This window comes from Alligator mississippiensis, chromosome 4 (genome assembly GCF_030867095.1).
Source record: "Alligator mississippiensis isolate rAllMis1 chromosome 4, rAllMis1, whole genome shotgun sequence".
Classification (NCBI taxonomy): Eukaryota; Metazoa; Chordata; order Crocodylia; family Alligatoridae; genus Alligator; species Alligator mississippiensis.
The window spans coordinates 254,068,897-254,079,643 of NC_081827.1; the positions used below are offsets into that span (position 1 = coordinate 254,068,897).

At 70.0% G+C, this 10,747-nt stretch overlaps 1 protein-coding gene across 1 annotated transcript; it reads left to right on the top strand.

The window, feature by feature from the left end:
• Positions 1-1,845: 1,845 nt before the first annotated feature.
• Positions 1,846-10,146, top strand: IHH (Indian hedgehog signaling molecule). The gene is made up of 3 exons (XM_059727549.1): positions 1,846-2,254; positions 5,470-5,731; positions 8,476-10,146. Exons 1-3 carry the CDS (start codon positions 1,943-1,945, stop codon positions 9,135-9,137), a joined length of 1,236 nt encoding a protein of 411 aa, XP_059583532.1. The 5' UTR covers positions 1,846-1,942; the 3' UTR covers positions 9,138-10,146.
• The last annotated feature ends 601 nt before the right edge of the window (positions 10,147-10,747 follow it).

Here is a 10,747-nt window from a genome sequence, read left to right on the forward strand (position 1 = left end):
GCCCCCGAGAGCTGCCCCAGCCCAGGGCCAGACAGGGACAGCAGCCTCCCGCCCCTGCCCCGAGGGCCAGCGCCAGAGCCTGGGGTCTGCAGGCCCAGATCTCTCCCCCTGGCCACTGCACTCAGCTGCCCTGCGCCTGGAGGGGAAACTGAGGCACAGCCTAAGACGGGCCTGGGCTGCCATTGCTGCTGTGTGGGGGACCTAGGCATCCTGTGGGCAGGAGGGTGGCTGTCCACATACCCTGGCACATATCCACCCCTGCCCGTGCCCCTCAGCAGCACACCGCATGGGATCAGGCCCTCTGGGGCCAAGCCCCCACCAGCACCAGCAGGCGCAAGGCAGGGCGGGTCCCAGGTGGGAGGATGCCATCCAGCATGAGCCAGGGGCACTGTGCCCGGCAGGATGGCCCCGGGGCTGGGAGCAGGTACAAGGCAGCTCTGGGGGGCTCTGCACAGTCCCGTCCCCCTCCCCGGGGGCTGCCTGGGCAGGTCTGCACCCTCCGGGCACAGCAAGGGGCAGGGGCTTGGCACCCAGGAGGATCACGTTGCCCCAGGAGGTCTGATGGGGTCAGTGCCACCTGTCAACAGCCCTGGCGGGAGAAATGAGGGGCAGGGGTCCAGCTGCCCCCGCTCCCCCCCACCTAGTGCTTTCTCATGCACCAGCACATAGGACACACGTGCAGCAAGCGTGACCCCTCGGAGCCGGTGTGTGCAGAGCTGCCGGGGGTGCCAGCCCCTCGGGCACCAGCCTCGATCCGGGGCGCAGACCACAGCCGGGCCGGGGGGGCCGGGCCCGGGCGGTGGGGCAGGGCCAGGGCCCCGCAGGGCCCGGCTGGCGAAATCAGGGTGTTGTATTTACTTTGCCCTATTGGCAGCTGGAAGGGGAAGCCCATCCCAGGCCGCATTGTTGTCTCAGCCAGTTAATCAGATCCCATAATCCTGTTGTGGAAATATCGGGCCTCTCTGGAAACAATAGAGCCCGAGAATATTGTGGTTAAATTTCAACCAGCTGCCGCCCTGCTCTGTTTGATCCCCGGGGCCCGCTCCCCTCCGCCGGCCCCGGGCACCGGCTCATCCCAGCGCAGGGCGGCGGGGGGCTGCTGGCCCTGCGCCCTCCGGAGCTCCAGCTGCTCCCGGGGGGAAACTGAGGCACAGCCCGGGATCAAGTCCCCCTGGGTGGGGGTCAGTGCTTGGCACGGGACCCAGCGAGCAGAGCTTAGGGGCAGGGGGCTGCTCTTCCTGCACCCCTTCCTCTGGAGGGGAAACTGAGGCACAGCCCAGGCTCCAGCCCCCCAGGGCAGGGGTCGGTGCTGGGCAGAGGACCCAGGCATCCCGCAGGCTGGCAGCAGGGCTCAGGGGCAGGGGGCTGCTCTCCCTGCTCCCCTAGGGCCTTTCCCTGCGCCCCCAGGAGCCCCAGCTGCTCCAGATGGGAAACTGAGGCAGAGCCCGGGCTCAAGTCCCCCAGGGCGGGTGTCAGTGCTGCGCAAGGAACCCCGGCGTCCTACGAGCCGAAGCAGAGCTCCAGGAGGGGGAAACTGAGGCACAGCCCGAGCTCAAGTGCCCCAGGGCGGGTGTCAGCGCCGGGCACCCAGGCGTCCTGCGAGCCGGGGCAGGGGGCTGCTGCCCCCGAGAGCCGCAGCCGCTCCGCGGTGGGAAACTGAGGCACGGGCGGGAGCGGGAAGCCGCGCGTCGTGCGGGCGGGGCGGGGCGAGGCGGGGCGGGGCGGGGCGGGGCGCGCCCACCTGCGGCCAGGTGCGGCGGGCGGGCGGACAGGCGGGGGCCGGGGGCGGCACGGGGAGGGACCGGGGCGGCGCGGGGCGGGCGGCGGCGGCCGGGACGGGCCGGGCCGGGCCGGGCGCGGCACTCCCCGCGGCGCTGGGCCGGGCCGGGCCGGCCGGGCCGGGTCCGTATTAGTGCGCCCATGGGCTGAGCGCGGCGGGGCCATGCGGCGGGCGCTGGCGCTGGGGCTGGGGCTGGCGCTGGGGCTGGCGCTGGCGCTGGCGCCGCGGGGCGCGGGCGGGTGCGGGCCGGGCCGCGTGGTGGGCAGCCGCCGCCGGGCGCCGCGCAGGCTCGTGCCGCTGGCCTACAAGCAGTTCAGCCCCAACGTGCCCGAGAAGACGCTGGGCGCCAGCGGCCGCGCCGAGGGCAAGGTGGCCCGGCAGGGCGAGCGCTTCGCCGAGCTCACGCCCAACTACAACCCCGACATCGTCTTCAAGGACGAGGAGAACACGGGCGCCGACCGGCTCATGACCCAGGTACGGCCCCGGGCACCCGCAGCTCGCCGGCTCCGGCTCCGGCTCCGGCTCCTCTGGGCACCTCCCGGGCACCGGGCACCCCGCTGCGGCCCCGCCGGGCCCCGGCCCCGGCTCCTCCGACCGTCCCAGGCACCCCCGGCCGCCCCGCAGCTACTCCCGCTCCGGCTTCTCCGACCCCCGGACGCTGGGCACCACCGGGCACGCCGCTCCGGCCCCGCAGCTCCCCGGCACAGGACACCCCGCCGCGGCCCCGGCGATCCCCGGTCCCGGTTCCTCCAGGCACCCGCGGGCACCCCACTCCGGCCGCGCAGCTCTGCCGCTCCCCGCCTCCGGCTTCTCCGCGCACCCCCCGGGTACCGGGCATCCCGCTCCAGCCCTGCAGCTCCCCGGCTCCGGCTCCTCGGGGCACCCGCCGGACCACCCCGGGCCCGCAGCCCCATGGCTCCGGGCAACAGCCCCGCAGCACGTCCCGCTCCTCTCTGCACCCCGGGCCCGGCCACCCCCGCTCCGGGCCCCGGGCGCCCCGCTCCTGCCCTTCTCCAGCCCCGCAGCTTCTCCCGCTCCGGCTCCTTCGGGCACCCCGGGTCACCCCGGCCCGGCCCCGCAGGTCCCCGGCTCCGGACAGCAGCTCGCCCCGCCCCGCCCCGGCCCCGCGGGCCGGCCCCGCTCCCCCGGCAGCGGACTCTGCCCCGGCGGCTCGGACTCCTGGGTGCCCCCCGGGCTCCCCGTGCGCAGCGCCGAGCGGGGCCGGGCCGGGCCGGGCCGGGCCGGGCCGGGGGACCTGTTCCCTCGCCCAGGTCCAAGGGTCTGCCCCCCCCGCTCCCGTCGCCGCATCTCCCTGAAGAATGTCCCGTGTTTGCTCGGCGGGGCCCGGCCCTGATAAGGCCGCGCCCGTCCGGAGGAATGTCCCCCTCGCCCCCCGGGGCAGGGGCAGGGGCCGGGGCCGGGCACCTCTGCCCACCCCCCCCAGCCGTGCCCCAGAGGCCTGGCAATGGGGTGCCCCCTCCATGCCCCCTCGCCCGTGTCAGCCCCTGCCCCTCCGGCTGCAGCCGCCCCCCAACCTGCCCCGGGGGGGCACCCCTGCCCCGTCCCTGGGCGGCACTGACACCTGCTGGCTGCCGCGGGCGCTACACCCGCCCTGCCCGGCCCTTGGGGACTGCGTCCCCCCGCCGGCTCCCCCATGGGGCAGGGGCCGGGCCCGGCTTCTCCCGGGGCGGGGGGCACGGGCCGGTCTGCCCGGGATAGAGGAGGGCGATTGAGGAGCTTGGGGGGGTAAGTCCAGGCATCTGGGGCTGGGGGGGGGACGAGGGTGCTTGTGCAGGTGTGTGGGAGCGGACACGTGCGTGTGAGTGTGAACATGCAAGGGACTGTACACGCCTGTGTGTGCCTATGTGAGGGCATATGCCTGCGAGTGTGCGTGTGCCCTTGGAAGTGTACACACGTGTGTGCGCGCATGTGAGTTCATGTCTGTGTGTGCCTGCACACCCATGTCTGGGAGTGAACCCATCTGTGCGACAGTGTGACTCTACGCATCTGTGTGTGCACACGTGTGAGTGTGCACGTGTGTTCGTGTCTCTGCACGTGCCCTTGGCAGCAGGCGGGGGCGGGGGGTGCTGCCGGGCTGGACCGAGAGGCCAGGAGTGCGGGGCACCAGGGTCTGAGCATGGAGGAGCAGGGGCTGGGCGACCCCCGCAGCGCTGCCCCCTGGTGGCTGCCCCCAGCACCCCCAACCCCCATCCCGGTACTAGTGTTGCATGGGGGCAAAAGTCCCGACTCCGCCGCCCCGCTGATCTCCAGGCTGATCTCCCTGCGGCCGAAGATGCCCCAGGGGCAGGAGCTGCAGAGGGCACAGGGCAGTGTGGGGCAAAGGCATCACCTGAGCTCCCCTCAGCCCCAGGGCAAGGACCCCGCACGGGCGCCCCCAGCTTCCTGCTCCCCCCTCCCCACCGCACAGCCCAGAGGGGCTGGGGCCCAGCAGCTGCTTTCTGGGGGGGCAGGGGCTGCAGGTCAGGGGTGAAAGGCACCGGCAGGGTTGGGGCAGCAGGGACCTGTGGGTTGGGAGTGAGGGGCACCAGCAGGGCTGGGGGCAGGGGGCTGCGGGTCAGGAGTGGGGGGCACCAGCAGGGTTGCAGGGGCAGGGGCTGTGGGTCAGGAGTGGGGGGCACTGGCAGAGCTGGGGAGTCAGGGGCTGCGAGTCAGGAGTGAGGGGCATAAGCAGGGTTGGAGGGGTAGGAGGCTGCAGGTTTGGAGTGAGGGGCAGGTTGGGGAAGCAGGGGGCTGTGGGTCAGGGGTGGGGGGCACCAGCAGGGCTGGGGAGTCAGGGGCTGAAGGTTTGGAGTGAGGGGCACCGGCAGGGCTGGCAGGGTAGGGGGCTGCAGGTTTGGAGTGAGGGGCACTGGCAGGGCTGGGGAGTCAGGGGCTGCAGGTTTGGAGTGAGGGGCAGGTTGGGGAAGCAGGGGGCTGTGGGTCGGGAGTGAGGGGCACTGGTGGGGCAGGGGGTGCAGGGCGCTGTGCTTCAGCTCTGCTTTCTCTCCGGCTCTGCTCCTGCACCTTCTGGCTCCGCACTCTCCCTGCAGCCTGTGTGGCCAGGTGGGCGCTGGGGTCTCTGCTTTCCCTGCTGGACCCCTCCCCTCCCCAGGGCTTGGGGCCGGGCTGGGCTGGGCAGGGCTGCCCCTGGAGAAGGAGGCTCTGGGGGGACCAAAAGCAAGTTCAAGCCCATGCACGGCTAAGGGGGGCAGAAGCAGGGACTGCGCCCCGATCCATGACCCCTGCAGCCTGTGGCAGTGGCAGGGTCCCAGCTCTGCTGCCTTCATGGAGGGGCTGGGAGGGGGCAGCCGCCTTTGCTGCCGACCCAGGGGCTGGGGCTGTGAGCAGGGGCTAGCATGGCTCAGCCTGGCTGCCCACCCGGGGCCCTGGCCTCTGCTGGGGGCTGCAGGTCGGGAGTGAGGAGCACCATCTTGGCTGTCGGGGCAGGGGCTGCGGGTGACTAAGGGGCACTGTATGGGCTGGGATACTGGAGCTACAGATCAGGAGTGAGGGGCTGTGGCAGGGCTGGGGGGGCAGGGGCTGCGGATCGAGAGAAGGGCACCAGCAGAGCTGGTGGGGTAGGGGGCTGCGGGTCAGGAGTGAGGGGCACCTCCTGGGCTGGGACAGTGGAGCTGTGGGTCAGGAGTGAGGGGCTCCCCTGCTGACCCCCGCTCTGCCCTGCCCCACAGCGCTGCAAGGACCGCCTGAATGCGCTGGCCATCTCGGTGATGAACCAGTGGCCGGGCGTGAAGCTGCGGGTGACCGAGGGCTGGGACGAGGACGGGCACCACTCGGAGGAGTCATTGCACTACGAGGGCCGTGCTGTGGATATCACCACCTCCGACCGCGACCGCAACAAGTACGGCATGCTGGCACGCCTGGCCGTGGAGGCCGGCTTCGACTGGGTCTACTACGAGTCCAAGGCCCACATCCACTGCTCTGTCAAGTCAGGTGAGGCCGGGCGCACGGTCTAGCCCCCCAGGGCTCCCTGCCCCACGCAGGTGCCCCCTACCCCAAGCCAACTCATCTCCCAGGCTCCCACCTCAGAGCCCGGAGCCAGGCAGCCCCCCGGCCCCACTACCCTGAGCATCTCCCCTCCCTGATGCGCCCGGGGCTCCTGAGGTGGATGCTGGCAGAGGCAGCAGCACTGGGAACAGGGGCAGGGGGTAAAACGTGGCATCACCGAGCGCCCATCTCGGGGGCGAGGGATGCATGTGGGAGGAGGGAACTGGGAGTGAGGGGCACCAGCAGGGCGGGGGGGGAGGGGGCTATGGGTCAGGAGTGAGGTGCACTGGTAGGGGCTATGGGTTGGGAGTGAAGGGCACTGGCAGGGCTGGGGGGGCAGGGGCTGCAGGTGGGGAGTGGTGGGCACCGGCAGGGTGGGGGATTGAGGGGCACCAGAGGGGCTGTGTGTGTGACAGCAGTGTGGGGCAATAGTCTGGGGGCTGCCTTGAGAACTGAGGGGCACTGGGTGCCCCCCGCAACCATGTGCCACCTGGGGGTCTCTGAGTATGCAGGGCCATGCCCCAGGGTCTTGGGGGCTCTGTGCTGGTGGCAGGCACTGGCCGCACTGTGTCTCCAGCCCCTCCATGGGGCAGTGCCATGTCCCACTGCTGTGCAGATCCCCCCAGTGCCCGCACATGCAAGCACACATAGCCTGGCATGGGGTAGGGCTTACATACATGTGTCCACATTGCACTGAAAGCAGGCATGTGTGCACATGCCCAGCACGCAGGGGCAGGGATCAATTTATTACACACCCATGAATTTGCATACACACATGTCCACGGATGTGTATACACATGCATCCATGCATGCGTGCGTGCACCCCCCGATGCATGGACACACGTTGAAACAGACACATATGCACACACGTGCTCACCCACACACATGATTCAGACCCACATGTGCATGTGCGCACACACAAGCCACAGGCAGTCACCCCAGGAAGGCGCAATGGTTTTGTCCATGCGATCCCCACACCACAATAGAGCAGTGAGACCATGCACCAGGGTGCAGTGATCACACGTGTGCATGCACGCCTAGACACACCACTGAGAGGCACTGCACACACGCATGCAAAGCTACACCTGCTCCTCCTGTGGACTGCAGTAGGTGCTCACACACACACACACACGCTCATGTGCACGTGCTTACACACAAAATGTTCACACACACTCACACAAATACACACACTCGCACATACTCACAGACACAAATACATACACTCACACCTATGTTCATGCACACAAATGCTTGCACTCACACACACAATCACACATACGTGCACGCGCACAAGTGCACATCAGCTCTGCCCTCACTGCAGCTCTGTGCCAGGCTGGGGCTGTGCCCACAGGGGAAGCGTGGCCTGGACCTGCTGGGCCCTGCCAGCATCGGCACCTGGGCCCTGTCCCCTGCCCAGCAGTGCCTGCAGTGGGGAGTGGGGGGCGGTACTGTGTGGGGTGCACAATCGTGGCCCTGCTCCCACGTGCTCTGTCCCGATGCCACAGACCGGAGCCGCCGGCCCGACGCGCCCGGACGCCGCCGCGGCTCCCCGCACTGACCCGACGGTGTGACGCAGCCGGATACCGGGGGACGGCACCGAGGCACCGCAGTGGGGGCAGGGCCCCGATCCCCGGCGCCCCGCGTGGCTGGCACCAGAGCCCCGCGCCGTGCCCGCGGGCAGCCGGCCTGCCTGCACAGATGGCTTTATTTTTGTACGGTGCTGCCAGGGCCCTTGTGCCCCCTGGCCCTGCTCCCCTCAGGGCACCAGCTCCTGTGGCCCCAGCTGGACCCCCACTGCCTGCTGGGAAGTGACTGGGGGGGGACGGGGGGCGGGGGAGGACTGACACTGTGCCCGGCCCATGAGCAATAAAAGCTTCTCTCCTACAACCTGCGGCTTGTCTCCATCCGCGCCCATGAGCCATGGGGGTGCAGTGTGACCCCCAGGACCTGCCCCCTCAGCCTCCCTGCAGGGGCTGCTCAGGGGTCACAGGGAGGGGGGGCTGGAAGCCATAGGAGCCGGCATGGGGGTCTGGGAGCTGCTGGCACTGGGGGTGCCCAGGGAGGGGCGAAGCTGGGACTCCAAAGTTGGGCTGCTTGCCTATGCATACCCCCCACCAGGTGCCTCCAGCCCTGCCCAGCCCTGCCTGGAGCCCCTCCTCACCCCATGCAGATCCCACCCCCGTGCCCCCCAGGACCTGCTCCCCCAGCTGGGGCCAACAGCCCAGGTGCTCCGGCCTGGGCAGAGGCTGCAGGCTCGGGCTGGTGTCTGGGCTGCAGGGGGGGGAAGGTGCCCAGGTGCAGCACGGCTCCAGGCAGGAGCTGGACGGTGCTCTGGGGTGCCAAGCCCCAGCTTGGGGGGGCAATTCCCAGCCTACATTCATGCCCATTGGCGGCAGTGCCTGGCCTCTCCTCCCCCCCACAGCATAACTCCCAGTGCCAGCTGTACCACACCCCAGAGCTGGGCGCATGTCTGCCCAGGGCTGGGAGGTCTCTGAGCAGCTACCCCTCTGCCCCCCATGTCTCCCCCTCTGGGCCTGTCTACCCCACCCTGGGGCCGCACCCCAGAAGTGGGTGCATCTCTGCAGGGGGCTGGCAGGGGGCTGGATAAATCAGCCCCTGCCGGAGGGGGTGCCAGGCTGGAGGCCCCGGGCTAACTATGCTGTCCTCTCTCTTTCTCTCTCCTGGCGCAGAGCATTCGGCAGCAGCAAAGACGGGCGGCTGCTTCCCAGCAGAGGCGCTGGCGACGCTGGAGGATGGGGCACGGACTCCGGTGCGGGCGCTGCGCCCAGGGCAGCGTGTGCTGGCGATGGACACACGGGGCCAGGCCACCTACAGCGAGGTTGTGGCCTTCCTGGACAAGGCAGCTGCAGCCCAGCCCGTCTTCCACGTGCTGGAGACCTGGGACCCGCCGCGCCGCCTGGCCCTGACTCCGTCCCACCTGCTCTTTGTGGCTGACAATGCCACGGTGCCCGCCTCCCACTTCCGCGCCACCTTCGCCAGCCGTGTGCGCCTGGGCCAGTACGTGCTGGTGGCCGGGCTGGGGCAGGGGCTGCAGCCGGCACGCGTGGAGACCGTGTCGGTCCGGACGGATGTGGGCGCCTACGCCCCACTCACCCGCCACGGGACGCTGGTGGTGGACGGCATCGTGGCCTCCTGCTTTGCCCTGGTGGAGGAGCAGGCCTTGGCCCAGCTGGCCTTCTGGCCCCTGCGGCTCTACCACGGCCTGGTCGGGGCATCCTACGGCCAGCCCGAGGGGCTGCACTGGTACTCGGGGCTGCTCTACCACCTGGGCCGCCTGCTGCTGCCCCCGGAGAGCTTCCACCCCCTGGGCACGGCCCCGCTGCACAGCTGAGGGCACACGGGTGAGGATGGAGCCATCGCTGCCACAAGGCTCCTGGCTCTCCCACATCCGGGCTGCAAAAGGGCCCGGACATGCCAGGCACGGAGATGGCAGCCCTCCACCCCGGCTGGACCTAGTATCGGCCGGAGCACGCTCGGGACTTGGGTCCCCTGGGCTCTGGATCCAGGGTCATGGATGGCTCAAGGCAGCCTGGCCCGGGGGGGCTTGGTGCACCAGGCCCCCACAGCTGCGGGGATGCTCTTGGCTGGCTCCACATGCTGCTAGTTTGGTGCGACATTAACTGAGGACTGAGCGAATGGCCAAGCCACGCTGGGGCTGGAGAGGCCCCGATCCTAGGCAGCTCACACGTGGTGGAGGCAATGGGGACCTTCATTGCCCCCAGGCTGCAGGGGGGCAGCAGCTGACACCAAGGCAGCTTCCGGGGGCTGGGGATGACCCCACTGCCCCAGCAGGACCCCGGGGCCCAGGAGCAGGTGGGGGGTCACAGCAGGGGCAGCTCTGGCTGCAGGGAGGAAGCCGGTTGGGGGTAACCCCCAGGGCCCCCCACCCACCAGGCCAGCCTGGGGTCACGCGCACGGCAGGAGGGGATGAGGAGCTTCCCCACCACAGTCCTGTCTCCATTGCCGGGCTCCCACCCAGCCCCCGGCCTCCAACCCGCAACCCTCGGGGTCATTCCTTGCTGCTCTCCCTGGAGCGGGGAGCAGGGCGCCTCCTGCTGGCAGTCTCCTGCTCCCGGGTCAGCTGGGAGGGCAGGGGGGGGTGACCCCAGGCCCTGCCGCAGCAGACACCCTTATTTATTGATCTGCTCTTGGGAAGCCCCGGGAAGCTATGGGGGCCGGGGCAGCGTGGGGCAGGGGAGGGGTGGCCGGCCAGGCAGGGGGTTTAAAGCCCACGGGCAGATGCAGCGCAGCTGTTGCGGGGACGGAGGCGTTGGCGCGTGTCTGTTGTCTCTTCACTGGATGGACGTTGGGACGAGTCCAATAAATCTCTTGACCCACTGGTTCCAGCCCGTCCTTCTTGGGGGGAGGTGGAGCTGGGGGAGGCTCCCACTGCCCCCCAGTCCGAGCGGCCACCAGCCTTGGAGGCTTCGCGCACCTGCCCGGTGTGGGGTGGTACCGTGGGGCCGTGGCCTGGCCTGCCAGCGCCAGGCACTGATAATAGGCCCGGGGTGAGGACAGGGCTGGGCAGCAGAGCCTGGCATAGCCGGGGGAGCCAGACCCAGGCTGCCACGGGAGGCAGTTGGCTGATTCGGGGCCTGGGTTTAAGTGGGGACAAAAGCCCTGAACTGGGGTCTGCTCGGGGGGTGAGGTGGGGTGGGGGGGCACCCTGAGACAGCACAGGCATCCAGTTCAGACCCCAGCGCACCAGGATCGCCCACCCACTCCTGTGCTCCCGTTCTCCCATCCTCCCGTCCGCCCAAGGCGGCTGTGGGGGCCACAGTCCCCGAGCTCAGGACCAAGCTGGATCCTTTGGGAGGGCTGATCTGACCCAGGGCTGGTGCCAGCGTCCCCCAGGCCAGGAGCTATCGTTCAGCCCCCACTGCCTGGGACCTGCCCCCATCGCCTCACCTGTGTCCAAAGTGTCTCTTGCCTGGGAGCACC

What these genes read in the sequence shown, in the direction of transcription:
- IHH (XM_059727549.1), top strand. Translation starts at nt 1,943, where the DNA reads ATGCGGCGGGCGCTGGCGCTGGGGCTGGGGCTGGCGCTGGGGCTGGCG. An exon ending in CCGACCGGCTCATGACCCAG is followed by an intron (nt 2,255 to 5,469) that starts GTACGGCCCCGG and finishes CCTGCCCCACAG; the next exon opens with CGCTGCAAGGACCGCCTGAA. An exon ending in CCACTGCTCTGTCAAGTCAG is followed by an intron (nt 5,732 to 8,475) that starts GTGAGGCCGGGC and finishes CTCCTGGCGCAG; the next exon opens with AGCATTCGGCAGCAGCAAAG.